Below are 24870 nucleotides of genomic sequence, written 5' to 3' on the forward strand. Positions count from 1 at the left end.
TGTTGAGGCCAGAAAAACAAGTGGCATTGGCCCACTCCAAGCCAGGCCCAAGGGCCCACGCCGAGGACGCATAAGGGTCCGTGGATGAGAGCGCGAGGATCAATCTCCGAGGAACTTATCCGAGGATGCCCCGTCCTTGGGCGTCCGAGACCTCGGAAGAACACGAGCACCACCCCACCAAAGGAGACTCCTTGAATATCCAAGGAGGAGAGGGCCTAGTGCCACGCGTCGGCGACGAGAGCACGGCGAAGGAGCAAGCCTTAGGCGAGCTGTCACCTCTGCATTGAATGCGCTCACCTAACCCCCTGGCCGCATTAATGGGGATGTAACCCTTGATAGGGCAACATTGATCATGATGAGCCACTTGAGTACAGATAAGACCTATGATGGGACGGACGGTCAGAGGAAAGGCTAATGGATGATCAACAGAAGGAAGAAGGGGATAGGAGGAAGAGAACTATATAAGAAAGGTGAGCAAAGCAATAATGGAGGGAGATTTTTTGGGATCATTCAAGAGAATGACATAGAAGGACTTAGTGGTCATGTTAGTTTCAGGGAGAGGGATCTCCTCGGACGAGTGCCGAGGAGTTACCCTTAGTTGTAAACTGGGCTCACTCCCCTTCAATGGAAGAAGGGGGCTTGTATTCCGTTGCTAGTCTGTTAGGGCCTAAACCTTCGATCCACTCTCTAAAAATATATTGTTGGGGAACTTTTCTAAAACCGAGTCCCTACATATGATATAGGACAAAGTTTAGCTACAAAATTAGTTGTAGCCTAAAACTACAACCTTATTCAATAAAATAAAAATTACTACATATTTTGAAAATCTAACTGTTGAATTGCATATTCTATACACTCTTAATACACATATAAAATTTTGTGTCAATCAGAAATTATTTAATATATGATCTATAAACTTATATTTTATGCATAATTTTAAACTACAAAAACTAACAATTAAAACAATTTATTGATGGCATAGTTATTGATCTTTAATTTTTTGAAATTTTTAAGCATAGAAGATATAAGAAAAATATATAATTCAATAGTGGAATTCTCAAAATTGACCTCCAATAAAAAGATATTAAGCAAAATTGTAATCTTAAACTATAACCAATTTTATAACTAAACTTTGTCCTATGATATAATACTATTCTTCTTCTTCTTCTTCTTCTTCTTCTTTTTTTTTTTTTTTTTTTTTTTTTTTTTTTTTGTGAGAATCTAAGATAATACTAATCATGCAAAAGTTTAAGTTGCCGTTTTTAACCGGTACCGTCCAATTCTAATAGAGTCAAGAGACCAGAAAAATACCAAAATGATCAACATCCTATTTATTTGGGCTTGAAAGAAAAAAATCTATTAGGCTTAGCATATATTATCATTGTATCCAACCAACCACACATTAAGAAGCATGTATGTGGCTTGTTGAGCCCAAGTTAAGCCCGCTTAGCCCAATTATCTTTTGGTCCAACAACGAAAAGCTATTACGACGAGTAAGCCCACCTAACAGTCAAAACACTTTGCACCACGAAAATCAATTGATTTTAACAAGTCAAGTCTAGAAGCTTCCAAGTCCCAACCCACTCCGACCCCAGGAGATTCTGATCTTTTACATTCACCTTTCGGTTCTTTTGGGGGGCCTACGCAGGCCCGACTAAACCAGCCTGGGTGTCACCGCCCCATAAACATTGCAATTTACAACACAAAGACAAAAATAAATAAATTACATTAGCTAAAACACTGTAAAACTAAAATTGGGACGAATCTTTATATATATATATATATATAGAGAGAGAGAATGTATATGAGAAGATAATGTTTAAAAGAGTAGTAGAATGAATAATGATCGAAATAAATAACAAATTAATATTAAGGATCTTGCTCAAGCAAAGGCACTTACTTGAGTCGAAGGATGAGGGAAGATATAGATGAACATTCAGACTTGAACTTTTGTTCAAGTGACAAACAAGTGACATATAGGTGAACTCTTGGACTTGGATCAAATTTTGATTTTTTTTTTTGAAAAGCTTTCTCATGTACGATTGACAGTTCACTCAAGTCGATCATTCTTGCTTGAGTGAGATAGTTACCAATGCTATAAGTGTGTCTTCTAAATAATTTTGCAAAACATAAAGGGAAATGATAATTTTAAGTACTTAATAGCTAGTAATAGCCTTGATAGCACTTAGGTGACATTTCAAGTGCACCTTTTACATATTACATATTTTTGCATGCCATTAGAAAGAAATTAACACAATTCTCTATATATGTTACTAGTTGGATATTAACTTAATTGTATCCTAAAGTCGATCTGCATGCAACCCATTAGACTCATTCAAGTGTAGGCAAATATTGCTTCAATGAAAATAATTCATTCATGCCTCTAAACCTCTATATTATCGTATTATTTCATTGTTTTTAGTCAAATTACACCTTTTTTCTCTTAAACTATCACCTCATTTAAAATGCCTCTCAATCCCAAAATATCAAATTGCTCAATTGACAATTCAATTTGAGGGAATCACAAACTACACTCCTACCTTCAAATTGAAGATTAAATGAAAAAGAAATTGTGATTTTTCAATACAACCAACAAAAATAATTTTATAATTACACCCAATATCATCATATTCAATGCCTAGTTTACATAGTAAGTGATACATTGATCAAATTCTTTTAAGTTAAGGTGTCAATTGAACAAATGATAATTTGTAAATTGGATTAAAGTTTACTACAGAAAAATATAATTGATAATGTACTAGAAACAAAAAAAAAATTAAAAAAATTAAAAAATTAAAAAAAAAATGTTAGAACAATAACTTTTACTATAATTTGTCATGTGACAAATTATAAGTGATAGATATATAAACTTATAACATTTTTTTACTGCTCACAAGTCGTCACATGGCAATTTGTAGTAAAAGTTATTGTCATAGAAACAAACTAAATTTCTTTCTTCTTCAAAGTAAAAAAAAAAACTAAATTTCTTGTTAAGACGAAAAAGCATTGACCTTATATGTTTCTTTCTCATTTTTCATTTTCTATTTTTGGTATAAATCTCTCATTTTTATTTTCATTTCTTTATTGAAATTGCTGAGCCAAAAAAATAAATAAGGCGTTTGCTTAAGAGGACAGACCACGCGGCACGCGTAGAGAAAAGTCAGAAAATCTTAATACTCGGAAAGACGCAAAACTCATAATCAGAGATTGGTTTTCTCATTCTCTTCCACGCTTCAATTTCCTCATTTCTAGGGTTTCTCTGCGTCTCAACTCGTGGATTAATCGGCGATGTTCAAGTTCTGGTATTTCCGCTTAATTCAACCTCAATTTTTATTTTGTTTCTCTTTTAATTTCACTTTTTGGTTAGGGTTTTCTTCAATCAATTGGTTTTTTTTTTTTGGTTTCAATTTGATTGTTCAATTGTTTGCCGAAGCTTAAATTTTATGCGTTTTTTATGTTGCTATGATCAGTATGATTTTATGATTGGTAATAATCGAAGCTCGTATATGTGATGTGCATTGAATTTTGATTACTTTTTTCTGATTATGCATCGAGCTTTGTGCTTAGAACTTATTTCAGCTGAATTACCTGAATTCGTAGTGGTAGAATAATCTCAATTATGTTTAGAATTGTATGGAGGATCTGGGTATTTTCTTAATATGCTATTAAAAAAAAAAAAAAAAAAACTCAATTTTCGGTTAATTCTGGTAAAAATAGATAAAACCTGAGGTTTGTTTTTCTGGGAATTGTTAAAAAATCTGAATGATGTGGTTCTAGAAGAAATATTGCCCAATGAGAGCATTTTCCAATTGGTGCAAGAATACTGCGTGTTGAAATGATAGTTTTAATGCCTTATATATGCTTAGTTCAAACGTAACGTGGATAAGAACATGGTTGAATTCATGTATGATGTCTATTGAATGCATTAGTTTTGTCATTCAGACTACTTTTTCTGATTATGCATCGAGCTTTGTACTTAGAACTTATTTTAGCCGAATTACCAGAATTTGGAGTGGTAGAATAATCTGGATTATGTTTAGATTTTATGGAGGGATCTGGCCCATCTGGGTAATGGGTCGAGCTTTTTTTTTGTCCCGAGCTCAATTCTCGGAATGCCCCCATTTTCTTTTTCATTGTTTTTATTTGATTCACTTAATTCTCTTTGCTTATTCCCCTCCCCCCCCCCCCCCCCCAAAAAAAAAAAAAAAAAAAAAGAAACTCATTTTTTCAGTTAATTCTGGTAAAACTAGATAAAATAGGAAGTTTGTCTTTCTGGGAATTGTTAAAAATCAGAATGATGTGGTTCCGGAAGAAAGAGTGCCCATAAGTGCATTTTCCAATTGGTGCAAGAACATCGCATGTTGAAATGATAGTCTTAATGCCTTATATATACTTAATTCAAACATAACGCAGATAAGAACATGGTTAAATTCATGTATGATGCCTATTGAATGCATTAGTTTCGACATGTGATGGGGTTTTAGTATTAGTGCATCATATACTTCATTGGCAGTTATGTTATGTAACATTAGCTGATTGTTTAGCATTGGGATGCTTTATTCAATTGTATTGACCAACCCTTATTAGTCTGATGAGGTTGCTGTTGTGTTCCTTTAGTTCCTTTGCAATGGTTATATTTTGTTATCGTTAAAGGTTAAACCACCTCTACCTGCAGGGGATCTCAGGACCAACAACCTCAGCCGCGTCCGCAGGATGGTTCTTCACAGTCTTGGTATCCTCCATCTGTAGTTAGCTCCCCAAATTCATCTCGTCCTGGAACGCCAAGCAGTGCCTCTTCTAGCAGCTTCAGTTCACATAGGACTTCAGATAGGCCACAGTCGCCATCACATGTTTCACCTGCTGAAGCTGCAGGTATTATTGCTGTTCTGAAGGATAAAAGGTTGGTGCTTGGTACTTTAAGACTCCCATTTTTATTTTTATATATATATCAATTTTGTCAACTATATTTTTGCTATATGAAATGGGGGTTGGGGGGGGGGGGGTTGGGGTGGGGTGTGCTTATATAGGGTACTAAGGACATTGTTCTTATCTTTATTACTAAGATTACTATATGTTTATTGATTCTCTATGTTTCTTTAGATGGCTTGCAAAATGGGTGTGGGAAATCTTGTTAAGAATTAGGACTACACCTTTGGCTTGTCAAGAACCACCCTGTCATTCATGGAAATTTCCAAATACATTAGACTGTAGGAAGCTAAAATTGAATGCTTCAATCTCTCCTCCTTGTAATTTGTCATTTTCTAATATTAATTTCACCATCCAACGGGAATTTAGTATTAAAGTTCATCATGGACGTGTATGTTGTGACAGTCTAAAGATTGTCAAAAAGGAAATTAACCGTGTTTCCTATTAACGTTGTTTCTATTGTATCATTTATGTGTTGGGATTCTAAATTGCCTATTAATTTTTCTCAGCACTTTGCTTTTGTTTGTTTGAGGTTTTATTCCAATACACTATTTTTTAATGTTGATTATATTTTGGCCAAATTGTAAAGCTTAGTACTACATATTAAGTTATTTAGTAAGTGATTGAAAATCTGAGTCACTCCTCCTTGGAGTGCATTTATTTAATGCATGTGTGTCTTAGTCACTCCAGTAGTGCCAATAAAGATAATTAACTCTCCTGTATTATATTATGAGATTTCTTACTTCACTTTTGTAGTTTCTAATCATCTCTTGTTTTCTTGATGAATTTCTTTAGTGTTGATGAATTACGGAAGCTTTTGTCTGACAAGGATGCATACCATCATTTCTTACTCTCACTTGATCAAGTGAAAATTCAAAACAATGTAAGTTGTGGATTATACTCTCTCTCTCTCTCTCTAGTCTAACATTCTCAAATATAGAATGGAATTGTTGCATGTTACTTGCTCTGGTTTGCCGAACGGTTATGCTAAAACATTTTTAGTTGTGATACCTTTTCTTTGGAACTGAAATAGTTTGACAATGGCTATAAGAAAAGACGTTCTTATGGAGGATTACTGAAAACTGGTAATACTTTGGTGCTATCACCTCCCACCCAAAGTTTGTAGAGGATGGGGGTTTATCCAGATCAGTGGCAGACCCATACCACTGACTTTTGCTTTGATGAAACTTATTGACGTGTGTGAGCAACTATGGCTGCCGGGCATGGATTCCCTATGTGGTGCTTTAATAGAATCTTGCCTGTTGTGATTATCTGATATGGTCTACAGATTATCTATATGTCCATGTTTGATTCAGAAGTAAATGAAAGAAAGGGAATGCATGACACATGGAATTATAGATACTTGGGGAAAAAATGTTAGCTGCTTAGATTTGTTTGGGATTATATATATATATATAGAGAGAGAGAGAGAGAGAGAGAGAACTGTGTTTGAAGGACAGAGATGTTTCTGATTGATTGGGTCATGAGTCTCTAGCTTGCTTTTTGCTGGTATGTCCTTAGGTTACTTGTATTTGGTTGGAGCATCAAATACAAGCAATACATAGATTTTCATCTTGAAGTCACTACCATCGCTTCTATGGGAAAAGAAGATGTGTTGTCCTCATTCTTTTCATTTCAAGTTACTGATATTATGAGATAAAAATGTGATAAAGCAAAGTAAAAATCAATTGTGTAAGCGCAAATAACATTAATTGATTGTAGTCATAGCTTGCATAGTTGAGGATTAATATATGCTATAATATATAAAGAGACATCTGAGAACTGCATATACAAGAATGTGTGCACTCACATGCACTACATGCTGAATTTCTATTGTTTATGATATTTGAGTTTCCATGTCTTTCTAATCTTTTTCCCCTCTGTTCTTTTATGGCTTATCAGTTAAGAGATGAACTTCGTAAGGAGACTCTACAACTTGCGAGTGAGTGCTTGTCCTTTTCCCCAACCAATGTTTCTACATTTTTTAGCACGTGGTTTAGGTAGTTGCAATACAATACTATCCTTGGGGGAGAGATCCTAACACTTTCTTTTATACCAGGGGAGAACTTGGAAAAGGAACCACGGATTATGGAGCTTAGAAACCAGGTTAGTTTGTACGCTCATCTTTCATTTGTTGATTTAAGATTAGTCAACTGATTGAATAAATTTTTCCTTGCTTTAAGATTAGTCAACTGATTGAAGAACTTTTTCCTCCTTTGATTCTATGGTACAGTGCAGAATAATTCGGACAACAGAATTGGCTGCTGCTCAGGAGAAACTCAATGAGCTTGAGAGAAAGAAGGAAGAGACATTGAAATTCTATTCCCCTCAATCCCTTCTCCAAAGGCTTCAAGGTATTCTTCATCATGACAACTCAAGGTTCTGTAGAATAGGCCAACTTTGGTTATTCATTACTTATGGCTCAAGCTTGATTTTATTTTAGAGATATATGTTATGGAGATGTGAAATAATTTTTTGTTATTTCAGATGCGATGAATAAGACGGAGGAGGAATCGGAAAATCTGCACAAACAGCTCTTAGACAGGGATGTGGACCTTGGGACCTTTGTGCAGAAATACAAGAAGCTTCGTACCACTTACCATAGGCGTGCGCTTATTCACCTTTCAGCCAAAACTTCTTCAATTGGTTGAATAGGTATAGCAGATGCTGTATAATTTCATATTGAGGAACGTTGCCTCTTGTTTTATTGTATGATATTGGTATAATTTTGTTTTGTTGGTATAAGTTCGTTTTGTATATCATGTCAGTCTTTTTTTGGCTATTGTCATTATGCCAATCCTTTATCAAGTCAAAGCCATTATTGTGGTTAACAATAACTTCATTGTTTGTATGTGCAAGTGCTATGTTCAATCTATCACTTCGCACATTATTACCGACGTCCCACTTTTTGTATCAAGTTTGAGTCCTGACTCCTGACAGACTTGATGTTCTCTGACACTGCTAATTGTTCTAGTATAGAATCAGGTGATCTTTCATGGAGGCTTGACTGCAGCTTGTGATATATTGTGTCGTGCTGAACTTTTGCATTATTTCCTATGCTATATGGAGAAAAAAAAATTGGTAGAAGATAATTTAAACTTGTGATATCATAGGTGTGGTTCTCCTCACGGATTCATAATTGAAAAAAAATGGAGTCTATAGGCTATAGTCTATACTACCTAACGTTTTTCAACGAACTAAGGGTCATCCCTGTTGATTAAATTATACCGTGCAGCTTGAATAAAATTTGCATTATTAAGTTCCATTTTTTTTTATTTTTTTGGTGGGCATAACAAGGGAGAAATTTATAGAAATAAAAACAGGGCAGAGTACAAACAGCCTAACCAACAAAAGAAACAAGAGTAGCTAGACTCGAGTACAGACAGAACAGCACAGACATAACCACAGAAGTACAAAACCACAGCAAAAGCTAGCCAACTACAAAGCTACGACCAACACTAGCTACAACAAAGCTTTAGTTGCAGTACACATCAGGAGTTGAAACAAAACCCATTATTCAGTTCCATAATATTCATTTGTATACAACAAGCCTATCAAAAAATGATTGTTTACAGCAGAATTTAGAAATTTAAGAATAAAAATTCAAGTATTGTTGCATAGATTTGTATGCTACTATTACAAGTTCAGCTCAAATATTCATTTAAATTTGTATGTTACTGGTGCGTTCCAGGCTCCTTATTATTGAAAGACAATGAAATGCCAATTAGCTTTTGTTTCTTATAAGGTCTTCGACCTTGGATTTTGACAACTCATGAGAACAAACTACAAAGGTGTTCATCTTTGTGCAGGAATTGTCACTTCCAATTTGTTTAGCAAAAAAATTGTCACTTCAAATTTATGGTCTCTCTCTCTCTCTCTTTCCGGCTGGTTTTATGCCTCGGAGTAATGTAAAATCAGGTAGTTGGCAGTTTTAACTTTTAAGTGCCACCATAACCGTTGGGAGAGACAATGCCCTAAAACAACGCGAAGTCAAGAACTAAAAAATATTGAAGCTGGGATTTGAGCCTCCCAACCTCACCTCAAGAACTTGAAAAACTTGAACCTAGGATTGGGACTTCCCGCTCTCACTCAAACCAAAATCCTAGGCCTCATTAACCAAACTATTCATGCTGCTATCCACTAGAAAAGACAGTTTACACTGTCGATAAATATGCACCCAAATAGCACCTACACAAACACCAGGTAGCATAAATACGTATTTGCAAACAATGTGTATAAATGATGTAACAGGCAAAAATAAACTAGTAAGGAGCATACGCCAGCAGTCATATACAGTTCCTTCTGAGGGGAAAAAAAAAAGCAACAAAAAACTGGATTCCAAGCTTATTTTCTCTACAAGTTGCAATATAACTCTAGCCTTGACTAAAATTATTGACTGAGAGTGCAAGTTCATTCAAGTGATTCATCTCCTCCCACTCGAGCATAAACATTTGGCGGATATATCATTCATTTACACGATCCATCTCTTTCTCCCACTTTAGTCCACGCATTTGGCGGCCAAAAGGAACAATAAGGTTGTAGCGTAAAACCTGTAATTCACACATAAACACAGTCAGTTCATGTTTACACCATAGTCCAAACAACATTTCAAGGTCCCCAACATATATAATAAGGTAATGTACTATTCACCATTCAGCTAAATACTAAACCAAACCATCAAATACTACTGCACCTTGCTATTAATCTCTCGCATTTGCACTTTTAAGGGCTCTGAAGTTTGAATCCAATTAGAATTATCTCCATTGCTTGTTTTTGCCCAAGCTTTCTTCAACGCGGCTCGCCACTCAGATATTTGAGTCCTTATTTCTTTGTTAAGTCGAACCCACTCCGGTGCACACCCATTCTTGGAGAGGATTCTATACAAGGTGTCTTCTACTGGGTCCGCATGAGGATTGGTAGAAAGGTTATGGGGCTTTCTTTTGCCAGGTAGGTTCTCAAACTGCCCTTCTTCCATGGAGTGCCATATTCTTTGCTCAACTACATTTATTATATCAGTCTCTGATCTGTCCCAATCATAGCCAAAGATCATAATAAATATGGTTTAATAATTTTATTTTAACTTTTTTGCCTAATGTAAGAGTTGAAATTTGATAGCCACTGTTATCCTTATGTGGTGTTTGATACGAGTGAATTCACATTATTCCGGATATCCACATTCTTAAAAATGTGATTCCTTGCAATCTAGATGCCTAAGAGTGTAGTTACTCTTATGTTTGGTTTTATTAGGAATTTTTTAAGATTCCTAAGAATGTGAGATAATAATGTTTGGTTTATTCTTAAAAATTTCAAATAAATTATTTATTTTTTCCATTCTATCCTTAGATTTAAATGTGAACTACCAAGTCTTTTTTTTTTTTTTTTAATTCTTCCTTTAAATAAATAATAAAAAACAAAATATTAATGATTAATTATGACAAATTCATTAATATTGTAGTCTAACATTTTAAAATGACAAGTACAATACAAAAATAATTATTTAAATTCTCAAATGCTTTATTCTTAATAATAATTTTTAAAAGAGCTTAATCCATAACAAAACAACCTGACAACGTTTGGGTCTATAAGACAAGAGAAAAGATATTGATGATTTGTTTTATATTTTATTTTAATTGATTAATGATAAGGAAAATGGTTAAAATTGTCAATTTATAAAAAATACAATTTCTTTTAAGCTCAGAAATCTGGATACTCACTTGTTTTAAAAGGAATCCACATTCCTATTGAGAGGGAGTTTAAAGAAGAAATCCAGATTCTCTTAACATCTGATTCCTTAGAATGATTTGCAATCAAACACAAAAATCTTTAAACATTCTTAAGATTGCTAAAACATTACCCCATATTAAACGCCACATTAAAGTATTCTAAAAGTGATTATAAGTTTTAAGTAAATATTTTAAACAAGTAAAACACATAAACATGAATGAAAAAAAGGTAAATTAACAAGATAAGTTTTCATGCTATCCAACTTTTTAAAATCTCTTATTTATTTTGTTACTTTTACTTATAACCTACCTATGATTGGTATATCACAAAGGAAAGAATCAATTTTGACTTAATAACGTTAGAAATATTATTAAAAAAGAAAAGAATACATTTATGCATACAATACAAAGAATAATAGAGATAATAAAAGATGTTTGGCAACAAATGCATAACTGAAACACCAGTTATTGTCCGTTATTGTTCATTTCTAAAAACTGAAAATTGAAAATTTATTGCTAAAAAAAAAAAAAAATCATTATCAAATTACAGTTTATCATTCTAAATGCTGTTCATTTACCTGACTGTACTTTCCATGTCTCATAAATAGGTACTGGTCAAAAAACAAAATGGGAAAAAAGAAAAGAAGAATGAAAACGCAAACGCGTACTGAGTTTGACGTGGGGCTTCGGGGCAATTGCCCCTCCTCTATCCCACTAGCTCCGCCCCTGGTTTCACCCACTTTATATTTTCAACTTCACCTCCCATTTTCTCTCTTCAAACACCGTCCTAGTAATCAGAGCATCGTATAATTTAATCAAATTCCCAGATTCCAGAAAACTCATTCAGTCACGTATTAACAAATGGGCAAGGTTAGTTTAATCAGTCAGTCTCTCACGCTTCCATTCCCAAAACTCAAATTGGGTCTTCGTTGTTTTTCTTTCTTTTCTTTAACGTCTTGAATTTGCAGAATTTTGCTCCCAACTTAATGGGGTTTTTTTTTTTTTTTTTTTTTTATTCAGAAAGAGGGAAAAAAGAATGGTGGAGATAACAAGGTTGCGCCGGCACCAGCGCCGGCGGAGAAGAAAGACGACGTTTGGGTCATCGCCGTTTACGAGATCGGCTGCGATTGCGACGGGTGCGCCGACAAAATCAAAAAAGCCCTTCGTCATTTCGATGGTAAAATTCACATACAAATCCACCAACCAACTTCATTGTATTTTCCAAATTGTATATTGTTATTATTTGTTTAATCCAACGTGTTTTACTAAACTGAGGAATCTGGGATCTGCGTTTCCCGTTGGTCACTTTCAAAAAAATTTCATAGTTTGAATTAGGAAATTGTTTGGATAAGATTTGAGGTTGTTTGTTAGATTAAGAAAAACGGTATACATTTTTTTTGTGTGAACAGCACAATAACGTAAATTCGACTCAACAAAAGTATATTACTAATGAATTGAATGGTGGCAATTCTCATACGATTCTTGTTGGCAATTGTTGTAGGTGTGGAAGTGGTGAAGACAGATTGTGGTGCCATCAAAGTGACGGTAAAAGGGACCAATGTAGACCCCACGGCAATCAGAGAGAAATTGGAAAAAAAATTGAAGAAGAAGAAAGTTGAGCTGGTTTCTCCTCAACCTAAAAAAGAAGGCGGCGGCGGCGGCAGCGGTGGCAATAAGAAGCCGGAAGAGAAGAAGCCTGAAAAGAAAGAAGAGCCTAAGAAACCCAAAGAGGTACTTAACACGTGGCATTTTTGAATTAGAGATTGGATACTCTTGTCCTTATTCTTTTCATTTCAAGTTACTGATATTATGAGAAAAAATGTGATAAAGCAATGTAAAAATCAATTGTGTAAGCACGAATAACATTAATTGATTGTAGTCATAGCTTGCATAGTTGAGGATTAATGTATGCTATAATATATAAAGAGACATCTGCAAACTGCAAATACAAAAATGTGTGCACTAACATGCACTACATGCTGAATTTCTATTGTTTATGATATTTGAGTTTCCATTTCTTTCTAATCTTTTTCCCCTCCGTTATTTTATGGCTTATCAGTTAAGAGATGAACTTCATAAGGAGACTCCAAAACTTGCGAGTGAGTGCTTGTCCTTTTCTCCACTCAATGTTTCTACGTTTTTAGCATGTGGTTTAGGTAGTTGCAATACAATACTACACTTGGGGGAGAGATCCTAACACTTTCTTTTATATCAGGGGAGAACTTGGAAAGTGAACCACCAATTATGGAGCATAGAAACCAGGTTAGTTTGTACACTCATCTTTCATTTGTTGATTTAAGATTAACCAACTGATTGAATAAACTTTTCCTTGCTTTAAGGATCTGTTTAGGATCCGCTTATTTTGTTGAAACTGAAAACTTTTTACTGAAAGTACTGTAAATAAATGTAAAACTTAGCTAAAATAGTACAGTATAACCTATGAATAATACCAAAAAGTACAATGGGCCTCATAAATAGTAGCAAAAATAGGCTAAATAGTAAAATAAGCTGGCTTTTTAATTTGAAACCAAACACACACTATATATTTTCAACTTCACCTCCCATTTTCTCTCTTCAAACACCGTCCTAGTAATCAGAACGTCGTATAATTTAATCAAATTCCCAGATTCCAAAAAACTCATTCAGTCACGTAGTAACAAATGGGCGAGGTTAGTTTGATCAGTTAGTCTCTCACGCTTCCATTCCCAAAACTCAAATTGGGTCTTCTTTGTTTTTCTTTCTTTTCTTTAATGTGTTGAATTTGCAGAATTTTGCTCCAAACTCAACGGTTTTTTTTTTTTTTTTTTCAAGAAAGAGGGAGAAAAGAATGGTGGAGATAACAAGGTTGCGCTGGCGGAGAAGAAAGATGACATTTCGGTCACCGCCGTTTACAAGATCAACTGCAATTGCAACGGGTGCGTCGAGATAATCGATAAAGCCCTTCGTCATTTCGATGGTAAAATTCACATGCAAATCCACTAACCAACTTCATTGCATTTTCCAAATTGTATATTGTTATTATTTGTTTAATCCAACATATTTTCAATGGTCACTTTCAGAAAAATTTCATAGTTTGAATTAGGAAATTGTTTGGATAATATTTAAGGTTGTTTGTTAGATAAAGAAAAACGGTATACATTTTTTGTGTGAACAGCACAATAACGTAAACTTGACTCAACAAAAGTATATTACTAATGAATTGAATGGCAATTCTGATGCGATTCTTGTTGGTAATTGTTGTAGGTGTGGAAGTGGTGAAGACAGATTNGAAATAGTACAGTATGACCCATGAATAGTATCAAAAAGTACAATGGATCCCATAAATATTAGCAAAAATAAGCTAAATAATAAAATAAGCTGGCTTTTTAATTTGAAGCCAAACACACACTATATATTTTCAGCTTCACCTCCCATTTTCTCTCTTCAAGCACCGTCCTAGTAATCAAAACGTCGTATAATTTAATTAAATTCCCAGATTCCAGAAAACTCATTCGGTCACGTATTACAAATGGGTGAGGTTAGTTTAATAAGTCAATCTCTCACGCTTCCATTCCCAAAACTCAAATTGGGTCTTCGTTGTTTTTCTTTCTTTTCTTTAACGTGTTGAATTTGCTGAATTTTGCTCCCAACTTAATGGGGTTTTGTTTTGGTTTGTTTTTTTTTTTTTTTTTTTTTTGATTCAGAAAGAGGGGGAAAAGAATGGTGGAGATAACAAGGTTGCGCCGGCGGAGAAGAAAGGCGATGTTTCGGTCACCGCCATTTACAAGATCGACTGCAATTGCGAAGGGTGGGCCAAGAAAATCAAAAATGCCCTTTGTCATTTCGATGGTAAAATTCACATACAAATCCACCAACCAACTTCATTGTATTTTCGAAATTGTATATTGTTATTATTTGTTTAATCCAACGTGTTTTACTAAACTGAGGAATCTGGGATCCGTGTTCCCCGTTGGTCACTTTCAGAAAAATTTCATTGTTTGAATTAGGAAATTGTTTGGATAAGATTTGAGGTTGTTTGTTAGATTAAGAAAAAGGGTATACATTTTTTGTGTGAACAGCACAATAACGTAAGCTTGACTCAACAAAAGTATATTACTAATGAATTGAATGGAAATTCTGATACGATTCTTGTTGGTAATTGTTGTAGGTGTGGAAGAGGTGAAGATAGATTGTGGTGCTCCCAAATTGATGGTAAAAGGGACCAACTTAGACCCCACGGCAATCAGAGAGAAATTGGAAAAAGAAATCAAGAAGAAATTTGAGCTGGTTTCTCCTCAGCCCAAAAAAGACAGCGGCGGCGGCTATAAGAAGCCGAAAGAGCAGAAGGCTGAAAAGAAAGAAGTGCCTAAGAAACCCAAAGAGGTACTTAACACGGGGCATTTTTGTATTAGAGATTAGAGATTGGATACTCTTGTGGTCCAATCTTTTGTATTAGAGATTAGAGATATGATACTCTTGTCCTTATTTTCATTTCAAGTTACTGATATTATGTGATAAAAATGTGATAAAGCAATGTAAAAATCAATTGTGTAAGCATGAATAACATTAATTGATTGTAGTCATAGCTTGCATAGTTGAGGATTAATGTATGCTGTAATATATAAAGAGACATCTGCGAACTGCAAATACAAAAATGTGTGCACTCACATGCAGTACATGCTGAATTTCTATTGTTTATGATATTGGAGTTTCCATTTCTTTCTAATCTTTTTCCCCTCTGTTACTTTGTGGCTTACCAGTTAAGAGATGAACTTCATAAGGAGACCCTACAACCTGCGAGTGAGTGCTTGTCCTTTTCCCGACTCAACATATCTACGTTTTTAGCATGTGGTTTAGGTAGTTGCAATACAATAGTACACTTGGGGGAGAGATCCTAACACTTTCTTTTATATCAGGGGAGAACTTGGAAAACGAACCACCAATTATGGAGCCTAGAAACCAGGTTAGTTTGTACGCTTATCTTTCAATTGTTGATTTAAGATTAGTCAACTGATTGAATAAATTTTTCCTTGCTTTAAGATTAATCAACTGATTGAAGAATTTTTTCCTCCTTTGATTCTATGGGAGCAACAACCTCAGCTGCGTCCACAGGATGGTTCTTCACAGTCTTGGTATCCTCCATCTGTAGTTAGCTTCCCAAATTCATCTCGTCTAGGAACACCGTGCAGTGCCTCCTCTAGCAGCTTCAGTTCACATAGGACTTCAGACAGGCCACAGTTGCCATCACATGTTTCCCCTGCTGAAGCTGCGGGTATTATTGCTGTTCTGAAGGATAAAAGGTAGGTGCTCGGTACTTTAAGACTCCCATTTTTATTTTTATATGTATCAATTTTGTCAACTATATTTTTGCTATATTAAATGGGGGGTGGGGGGTTGTTATATAGGGTACTAAGGACATTGTTCTTATCTTTATTACTAAGATTACTGTATGTTTATTGATTCTCTATGTTTCTTTAGATGGCTTGCAAATGGGTGTGGGAAATCTTGTTAAGGATTAGGACTACACCTTTGGCTTGTCAAGAACCACCTTGTCATTCATGGAAATTTCCTAATACATTAGACTGTAGGAAGCTAAAATTGAATGCTTCTATCTCTGCTCCTTGTAATTTGTCATTTTATAATATTAATTTCACCATCCAACGGGAACTTAGTATTAAAGTTCATCATGGACATGTATGTTGCGACAGTCTAAAGATTGTCAAAAAGGAAATTAACCGTGTTTCCTATTAATGTTGTTTCTATTGTATCATTTATGTATTGGGATTGTAAATTGCCTATTAAGTTCTCTCAGCACTTTGCTTTTGTTTGTTTGAGGTTTTATTCCAATACACTATTTTTTAATGTTGATTATATTTTGGCCAAATTGTAAAGCTTATTACTAGATATTAAGTTATTTAGTAAGTGATTGAAAATCTGAGTCACTCCTCCTTGTTTTCCACCTACATGTTGACTTTGGGTTCATTCACTGCCAAAGCTAAATTAGTGCAACTCACTAGAAGTGATGCTGTAAATATTGCCAAAACCAAAGCTCCCATCTCTCTCTCACAGACACACCAAAATAAGTTAAAGATGAGAATCACTTCCAAAGAAGCTATACATAAGTAGTAGGAGAGCTTTGACTAGGAGTGGGAGGGCACTACTCTTGACGTGCAATCCACTTTGGCACGTTTTGACATTATTTTGAGAATATATTCTAAGTTTCTTGTGCACATATTCAATATATTTTCTCTCAAGATAATAATTGCTTATCTAAAATAAAGTAAATAACAAACAAAATAGCTCTGATATATATATATATATATTTTAATTAGGACCAAAAGAAAGAATCTTTTGAATATGAAAATATCAAATCTAATACAATTCTTTTAAAAACTTAAAATACATAAAATACTCGAGCTTTGGATATAAATATTATGAATTTTGCGGGAAAAAATAGTACTAAAAAGTACTATTACATTGAGCAACACGAACTATATTTGTGGACAAAAAAATGTATAAAGTACTATTACATCAATTTACACATAAAATGGCTAAATTTCTGGAAACACAACCATAAAGGGGATACTCAAACAAACGGAAGGCCAATGACACAATTAAATCAAACTCTTCCACAACGCAGTGAGTTGGTTGCTCCTCTAGCTCCATCTATGAATCAAACAACAATCCAGCTTCCTTAAGGGCATTGTTGAAGTCTTCATCACTTTCCCAAGAATTGACCTGCAAAAATGGTGCAAAAACATAATTTAGATCTTGAGCAGGAGCTGCTCCAACCAAAACCTGATCAAAAGATTCTAGCCTTTTCCTCTGTTCTACTATATTTATCTACAATCATCAGAAGAGCATAGACAAGGAAAGAATCATATCTAGAATTTGACAAGGTTCTAGCTTTTTACTTCTATTATCTCCAATTTACCTTCATCATCAGAGCATAAACAGGGAAAGAATCATATAACTAGATAGGGAGTTCTTAATATTACCTCTGCGATGTGGGTGCCAAAATATCCCTCAATTTTTGTCATGATCATCTCATCCCTGTCACTGCACAGCAAGTTAAACACAGCTCCTGTAGGAACAAAAAACACAAGACATTGTTACTATGAAGGACTATATATTGTATATTTAATAATCAATAAAGAATAGGGATCACGACATAATATTCTTCTGCTTCCATACAACTAGAGATGTAATCAGGATCCAATTAACTAAGTCATGGATTGCCAGGATCGTATGTAGAAGAAAATTCTTCAGAGTTGGGAGTCATAAGTCCATTTCATTCCTACTTACACTCTTCAAACATGCACCAAAACAATATATTTAAACAATTTTAGGGCTGGCCTCAGATCTGACATGGCCGGGGGCAATTTTTATTTTTTATTTTTGGCTAGGTAATAGGGGAGAAGGGGGCTGATGGGATTCAAGCCTAGGCACCAAACTACTCATATATCCCTTGAACCCCATGTATCAGGTAATATTTTAGCAACCACTTAAAATATATAGTATGTACTCACCCTTGCGGCCAAAACGCCCTGCCCTACCAATCCTATGCAGGTACACCTCATAATCAGGCTCTGATTGGTAGTTATGATTCACCGGAAGATCGTAGTTAATAACCAAATTAACCTACATTTTTTTTATAAAAAAAAAAAAAAAAAGTAAGTCAAATGCTCAGATGTCAAATTTGAAGCACTCTTTAGGCACAGAGAGTCAAAGAGGAGGAGGATTGTGAAGCACCTGTTGCTGGTCAAAGCCTCTGGAAAGTAAATCAGTTGATATAAGAACTTTAGTCAAATTATTTTTGAACTCTTGGATTATTTTGTCTCTATCTTCTGGAGTAGCAGCACCTTGAACGGTAGTAACTGTGTAACCAAGCTCAGCAAGTGCCTTATGCAACATTGCCGCATTATTTCTTGTACGTACAAATATTATTGTCTGACCCAAGTTCTCTGCCAATTCGAATATTCTGTCTTTAATCACTAGAACCTTGGCACGTTCATCAGGACAACGCACCTTGTACTGCTTCACAGACTCTAAAGATAGTTCCTCTTTCTTGACATAAAGTTGATTGTAATCTTTGACAACCCTTGAAATGAAATTTTTAACAGTTTCATTAAATGTAGCAGAAAACAGTACAACCTGAAAAAAAAAATGGTTATAGAAATAAGTTAACTATTTTTTCTTAGTTGGAAATACAACTCATTCAGACCTATGTCAACATATCTTATAAACAGAATCTTATGCAAAGTATCGCTTTAATCCCTAATGTAACTACAACTTACCTACCACAAGAAAGGAAGTAATAGATAATATATCAACACAACAGATATAATGCAACCTTTACCATAATAGTTAGTAATATCTAACAATAACCAACTCGATCCTTTAATCTTTCTTGGGACTTTTGCAAAGTGCTTTAAACCAAACTGAGATATTTTTAAAGTAATATTCATGGCTTATTAACCTGAAATTTTAGGAATTGGGTTTCACCAAGTACATTTGATATTGTTCTCATTGCAGCTCCAAAGGTATTTGGTCATCATATAAAGGAACCATATGTAAAATTAGTATTTAAACAAAGGAGAAGCATCTAATGCATCTCCCCAACTTCACAACTCACAAGTAATTTAAAATCTTGAATGATGTCAACAGAAGGGAAGAAAAAAGTAAATAGCAAGAACTCATCAAGCAAAGCTCATTCTAAGAATATATGCCCACACACACAAATATATACAAACCACATTAGTTAAACAAACCTGGCAGTGAGAACTCTTTTTTTCAATGTCCTTCTTTATCCTCAATGAATCATCTTTAAAGCCGGCCTACATCAGAATGAGCAATCAATGATCAAAAACTAAAGCATCCAAATGCAAGTAAGCATTAGAAATAAATAATGTAATTGGAATTCTAGTGATGTTGATTTGGGTTGAATTGAGCAAAAAAACACATTAGCGCTAAGAAAGATGGTGCATGCATGACAACTTGCTTCTTAGTTTGAAGTAAATTTTTTTTTGATAAATAGTATGAAGTAAAAATTTTAGTCCACTTGCACATCAAAAATGCTTCAGCAATAAATAAAAAGAATGCCAAAAAATCTCTCCCTGTGGACACAATAGAATATATTTTCATAATGCAACTAAGCCAAATAAAACCAAGATTTAACCACCAAATATGACAGCTTTATTGTATTGATCTTGAAGGCATTGGGCAATCTGAAATGCATGTAGTTTCATGTCTACGTATCATACTATATGTAAGATGTGCTTGCAACCACAAATCACCCAGAAAAGTATGGACTGATTGATTGCCCCAGCTCAAAAGANAGTGCATTTATTTAATGCATGTGGTCTTAGTCACTCCAGTAGCGCCAATAAAGATAATTAACTCTCCTGTATTATATTATGTGATTTCTAACTTCACTTTTGTAGTTTCTAATCATCTCTTGTTTTCTTGATAAATTTCTTTAGTGTTGATGAATTACGGAAGCTTTTGTCTGACAAGGATGCATACATCATTTCTTGCTCTCACTTGATCAAGTGAAAATTCAAAACAATGTAAGTTGTGGATTATGCTCTCTCTCTCTCTCTCTCTCTCTCTCTCTCATCTAACATTCTCAAATATAGAATGGAATTGTTGCATGTTGCTTGCTCTGGTTTGCCGAATGGTTATGCTAAAATATTTCTTAGTTCTGGTGCCTTTTCTTTGGAACTGAAATAGTTTGACAATGGCTGTAAGAAAAGACGTTCTCATGGAGGATTACTGAAAACTGGTAATACTTTGGTGCTATCACCTCCCACCCAAAGTTTGTAGAGGATAGGGGTTTATCCAGATCAGTGGCAGACCCATACACTGACTTTTGCTTTGATGAAACTTATTGAAGTGTGTGAGCAACTATGGCTGCCGGGCATGGATTCCCTTGTAGATATGTGGTGCTTTAATAGAATCTTGCCTGTTGTGATTATCTGATATGGTCTACAGATTATCTATATGTCCATATTTGATTCAGAAGTAAATGAAAGAAAGGGAATGCATGACACATGGAATTATAGATACTTAGAGAAAAATTGTTAGCTGCTTAGATTTGTTTGGGATTATATATATATATATATAGAGAGAGAGAGAGAGAGAGAGATAACTGTGTTTGAAGGACAGAGATGTTTCTGATTGATTGGGTCATGAGTCTCCAGCTTGCTGTTTGCTGGTATGTCCTTAGGTTACTTGTATTTGGTTGGAGCATCAAATACAAGCAATACATAGATTTTCATCTTGAAGTCACTACCATCGCTTCTATGGGAAAAGAAGATGTGTTGTCCTCATTCTTTTCATTTCAAGTTACTGATATTATGAGATAAAAATGTGATAAAGCAAAGTAAAAATCAATTGTGTAAGCGCAAATAACATTAATTGATTGTAGTCATAGCTTGCATAGTTGATGATTAATATATGCTATAATATATAAGAGACATCTGCGAACTGCAAATACAAGAATGTGTGCACTCACATGCACTACATGCTGAATTTCTATTGTTTATGATATTTGAGTTTCCATGTCTTTCTAATCTTTTTCCCCTCTGTTCTTTTATGGCTTATCAGTTAAGAGATGAACTTCGTAAGGAGACTCTACAACTTGCGAGTGAGTGCTTGTCCTTTTCCCCACCCAATGTTTCTACATTTTTAGCACGTGGTTTAGGTAGTTGCAATACAATACTATCCTTGGGGGAGAGATCCTAACACTTCCTTTTATATCAGGGGAGAACTTGGAAAATGAACCGCGGATTATGGAGCTTAGAAACAGGTTAGTTTGTATGCTCATCTTTCATTTGTTGATTTAAGATTAGTCCACTGATTGAATAAATTTTTCCTTGCTTTAAGATTAGTCAACTGATTGAAGAACTTTTTCCTCCTTTAATTCTATGGTACAGTGCAGAATAATACGGACAACAGAATTGGCTGCGGCTCAGGAGAAACTCAATGAGCTTGAGAGAAAGAAGGAAGAGACATTGAAATTCTATTCCCCTCAATCCCTTCTCCAAAGGCTTCAAGGTATTCTTCATCATGACAACTCAAGGTTCTGTAGAATAGGCCAACTTTGTTATTTATTACTTATGGCTCAAGCTTGATTTTATTTTAGAGATATACGTTATGGAGATATGAAATAATTTTTTGTTATTTCAGATGCAATGAATAAGACGGAGGAGGAATCGGAAAATCTGCACAAACAGCTGTTAGATAGGGATGTGGACCTTGGGACATTTGTGCAGAAATACAAGAAGCTTCGTACCACTTACCATAGGCGTGCGCTTATTCAACTTTCGGCCAAAACTTCTTCAATTGGTTGAATAGGTATAGCAGATGTTGTATAATTTCATATTGAGGAACGTTTGCCTCTTGTTTTATTGTATGATATTGGTATAATTTTGTTTTGTTGGTATAAGTTCGTTTTGTATATCATGTCAGTCTTTTTTTGGCTAGTCATTATGCCAATCCATACCAAATCAAAGCCATTATTGTAGTTAACAATAACTTCATTGTTTGTATGTGCAAGTGCAATGTTCAATCTATCACTTCGCACATTTTACCGTGTCCCACTTTTTGTATCAATTTTGGTACTGATTGATTGCCCCAGCTCAAAAGAAAAGGCAGGAGATCCCTATTCTCCTCACTCACTGAAGGGCTGCAAATGCTTAATTTTACTCCTTTTTTTTTCATTTCTAGTATTATTGGCTATATGAAAAGCTTTATTATATTTAATATTTACTCCTATAATTTCCAGAACTTACAATGCCAATAAACAGGCTAAAACTAAAGGATGGATAAATTCATTACATACCACCATTAGAACTAAGAAAACTAGAAGCTTGGATTTTTTTTTTTTAAATCCAGCAAGGGCTAATGGCATCATGCTACATAAAACTTTGGATTTATTACCCCCAATATTTCAGAATGTTCAACTATTAGTATTAAGCCAAAAAAAAAAAAAAAACTTACATCGTCTAGCATGAGATCTGCTTCATCAAAAACAAGAATCTTAATATAAGATAGGCCCAATTTCCCATTCAATATGTATTTCCTTATTGTCCCAGGAGTTCCAATTACGATTTGAGCTGACAATGGGGGTACTCTTGATATTGGAACATAATTTGCTTTGTCCATTGGCACAAGACACTCAGAAGTTATCCCTGTGTATTTCCCCATCTTCCGAAGTACTTCCAAATTCTGCCAGATGCACACAAACAAACTTTGTTAGAGACATAGAATATAGAAAAGCAACCGCATGGATTTTCAGAACTTAATTTTCACCATATCATTCTGATCTCCAGAACATATGAGCCAAGGATATCATGCTAGAATACATTAGAATTGCAAATCATAAATTTTATTTTTATTTTTTAAATTTTTTGATAACATGGAACCTTATCGAGGAAGCCCTTTGGAACCACCCCTAGGGAGTAAACCATGGATAGACGACCCCACCCGCCAAAACTGTGTATCAGGTAATCTAGGGTAACTCCTTGTGAGGATCAAGCCCAGGATGTCTGGGTCTACAGCTCCTCCGACCACAAGGAGGCACCCTGACAGGTAGTTGCAAATCATAAAATTCAACAAGAATTTTGGTTTAAGCTTCAATAATGTAATTCTAGCAATTCTGATAATTTTTAAACTATACTGAGGACAGAACCAGCAGAAGTATTTCATAAAAGATAGCTTTCAGTTGGGTAGTTAAGATTTGGAGATGAAGACACAGAAAACAACATTTTAACAAGTTTTCAGTTGTGCAGTTGAGATTTCAAGATGAAGACACAGAAAACAACATTTTAACAAGGTCAACTTCTGAATTCTATTTTCATGCAAAAAAATTTCAATAACATACCGCCACCAATAAATTACAAACTATTATAACTTAGGTTCATATTTAATTAAGACCTTGCAGACTGGGAAAAAACAATACATTCAAGATCCTTAAAATAATTCCTAAAGTATTTAAGGGATGATCTTGAACAGAACATTAAAAAGAACAACATCAAAGAAACAAAACGAAACATTTAACTATATAACAAATTAAGAGCAAAACTTTACCTGCAGAGCCAACTCTCTCGTGGGGCAGACGCAAAGGGCCTGAGGAGCCTTTAGATTCAGATCAATGCGACTCAACATCCCAAGCACAAAACAAGTAGTTTTTCCAGAACCATTATGCGCCTGGGCTATCAAATCCTTATGGGGAGGAGTCAAAATCATGGGCAAACTAATAGCTTGAATTTTACTTGGCTTCTGGAATTTCATCTCAATATATAAACCCTTCAGAAGCTCCTGTGACAGATTCAAGTCCTCGAAAGTACTCGCCGATGTATATGGGGTATCATTCACAGTAACCTACATCAAAATTAACCCCCTAATATATCAAAACCCAAAATTGAAAACTGAACAAAACATATCTATTAGACTCAACTATACACGTGTGTTTCTGCATTCATGTTCCAAGTAACATAATAATAGGAATTAAAACTATAGAACACTATATCTCCTACCACATTGTATAAGCATCAAAACAAAAATTAATATCAATGCCGAAAATTCAAAACCCTAATTACGATCTCAAACTATAATCAAAATCAGTTACTTTATTATACCTTCACCAAAAGTAGCAGCAAAGGTATTGAGTTGATCGAAACCCTAATTAGGATCAGGCAAATAAAGAAATTCAAATCTTGGTGATGTGAGAGAGAGAGAGAGAGAGAGAGAGAGAGATTGATGGTACCGCAGTGATGTGAGCGTCCTGGGGTTCATCGAGGTACTTGTTGACGGTGCTTTTGGTGTCGTCGATGGTCAAGGCCTCGACTTTGAGTTCGGCGGCGACTTTGTCCTGCTGCGAAGTTGACGAAGTAGCCGTGTCCTCCAAAGGCTCGTCGTCTTCTTCGTCGCCCCACCGTTTCTTCTCCGTCTTTGGAACAGGGATTTCCTGTGGCGGCGGCGGCGGAGCAGCAGCAGGAGCTGTGGTTTTTTCCTGAAGCGGTGGCGCTGCCGTGGTGGCGGTGGCGGTGTCGGTGGTGTCAGCCATTCTGAGAGAGAGAGAGAGAGAGTGATCGATAAAATAAAAACCTTAAAGAGAGGAATAGAATGAAGAGAAGTAAGCAGCTAGGATTTTATTAGCTTAAAATTTACGCACTTTTGTTGCTTATATTTGGGCTTTGGACTTGGCTGGGCTTTGGACTCCGTATATAATAGAGAA

General features: G+C 35.0%; 4 protein-coding genes across 4 annotated transcripts; 2 read left to right on the plus strand and 2 right to left on the minus strand.

Annotated features, from left to right (window-relative positions):
- The first annotated feature begins 3104 nt into the window (after nt 1-3104).
- On the plus strand, nt 3105-7843 carry LOC111984924 (vacuolar protein-sorting-associated protein 37 homolog 1). The gene is made up of 7 exons (XM_065782821.1): nt 3105-3302; nt 4676-4900; nt 5722-5809; nt 6829-6868; nt 6986-7032; nt 7160-7280; nt 7414-7843. The coding sequence occupies exons 1-7, from the start codon at nt 3289-3291 to the stop codon at nt 7575-7577; spliced, it is 699 nt and encodes a 232-aa protein (XP_065638893.1). The 5' UTR covers nt 3105-3288; the 3' UTR covers nt 7578-7843.
- Nucleotides 7844-9115: 1272 nt separating this feature from the next.
- On the minus strand, nt 9116-9976 carry LOC111984923 (uncharacterized). The gene is made up of 2 exons (XM_065782822.1): nt 9620-9976; nt 9116-9476 (listed from the first exon to the last, which is right to left on the minus strand). Exons 1-2 carry the CDS (start codon nt 9974-9976, stop codon nt 9390-9392), a joined length of 444 nt encoding a protein of 147 aa, XP_065638894.1. The 3' UTR covers nt 9116-9389.
- A 1303-nt stretch (nt 9977-11279) lies between these two features.
- On the plus strand, nt 11280-22221 carry LOC111984920 (vacuolar protein-sorting-associated protein 37 homolog 1). The gene is given in 12 exon segments (XM_065782820.1): nt 11280-11519; nt 11670-11826; nt 12151-12380; nt 15389-15428; nt 15545-15591; nt 15669-15928; nt 20111-20151; nt 20154-20197; nt 21237-21276; nt 21393-21435; nt 21562-21686; nt 21819-22221. Coding segments are annotated over 12 exon segments (1200 nt in total). The 5' UTR covers nt 11280-11510; the 3' UTR covers nt 21983-22221.
- LOC111984933 (DEAD-box ATP-dependent RNA helicase 38) lies at nt 17029-24776 on the minus strand. The gene is made up of 8 exons (XM_024016552.2): nt 24400-24776; nt 23721-24014; nt 22632-22859; nt 19400-19465; nt 18381-18782; nt 18158-18269; nt 17627-17712; nt 17029-17366 (listed from the first exon to the last, which is right to left on the minus strand). The coding sequence occupies exons 1-8, from the start codon at nt 24697-24699 to the stop codon at nt 17295-17297; spliced, it is 1560 nt and encodes a 519-aa protein (XP_023872320.2). The 5' UTR covers nt 24700-24776; the 3' UTR covers nt 17029-17294.
- Nucleotides 24777-24870: the final 94 nt, after the last annotated feature.

The sequence above is a fragment of the Quercus suber genome, unplaced genomic scaffold, assembly GCF_002906115.3.
Source record: "Quercus suber isolate HL8 unplaced genomic scaffold, Cork oak 2.0 scaffold_317, whole genome shotgun sequence".
Classification (NCBI taxonomy): Eukaryota; Viridiplantae; Streptophyta; class Magnoliopsida; order Fagales; family Fagaceae; genus Quercus; species Quercus suber.

Excerpts from the sequence above, each read along its gene's own strand:
- LOC111984924 (XM_065782821.1), top strand. Across the intron at positions 4,901-5,721 it reads GCTGTTCTGAAGGATAAAAG|TGTTGATGAATTACGGAAGC; the intron begins GTTGGTGCTTGG and ends GAATTTCTTTAG. Across the intron at positions 7,281-7,413 it reads CCTTCTCCAAAGGCTTCAAG|ATGCGATGAATAAGACGGAG; the intron begins GTATTCTTCATC and ends TTGTTATTTCAG.
- LOC111984923 (XM_065782822.1), bottom strand. The coding sequence starts at position 9,976 with ATGATCTTTGGCTATGATTGGGACAGATCAGAGACTGATATAATAAAT. Across the intron at positions 9,477-9,619 it reads TGCGAGAGATTAATAGCAAG|GTTTTACGCTACAACCTTAT; the intron begins GTGCAGTAGTAT and ends TGTGAATTACAG.
- LOC111984933 (XM_024016552.2), bottom strand. The coding sequence starts at position 24,699 with ATGGCTGACACCACCGACACCGCCACCGCCACCACGGCAGCGCCACCG. Across the intron at positions 18,270-18,380 it reads GAGGCTTTGACCAGCAACAG|GTTAATTTGGTTATTAACTA; the intron begins GTGCTTCACAAT and ends AAAAAAATGTAG. Across the intron at positions 17,367-17,626 it reads TTGGCACCCACATCGCAGAG|GTCAATTCTTGGGAAAGTGA; the intron begins GTAATATTAAGA and ends CCATTTTTGCAG.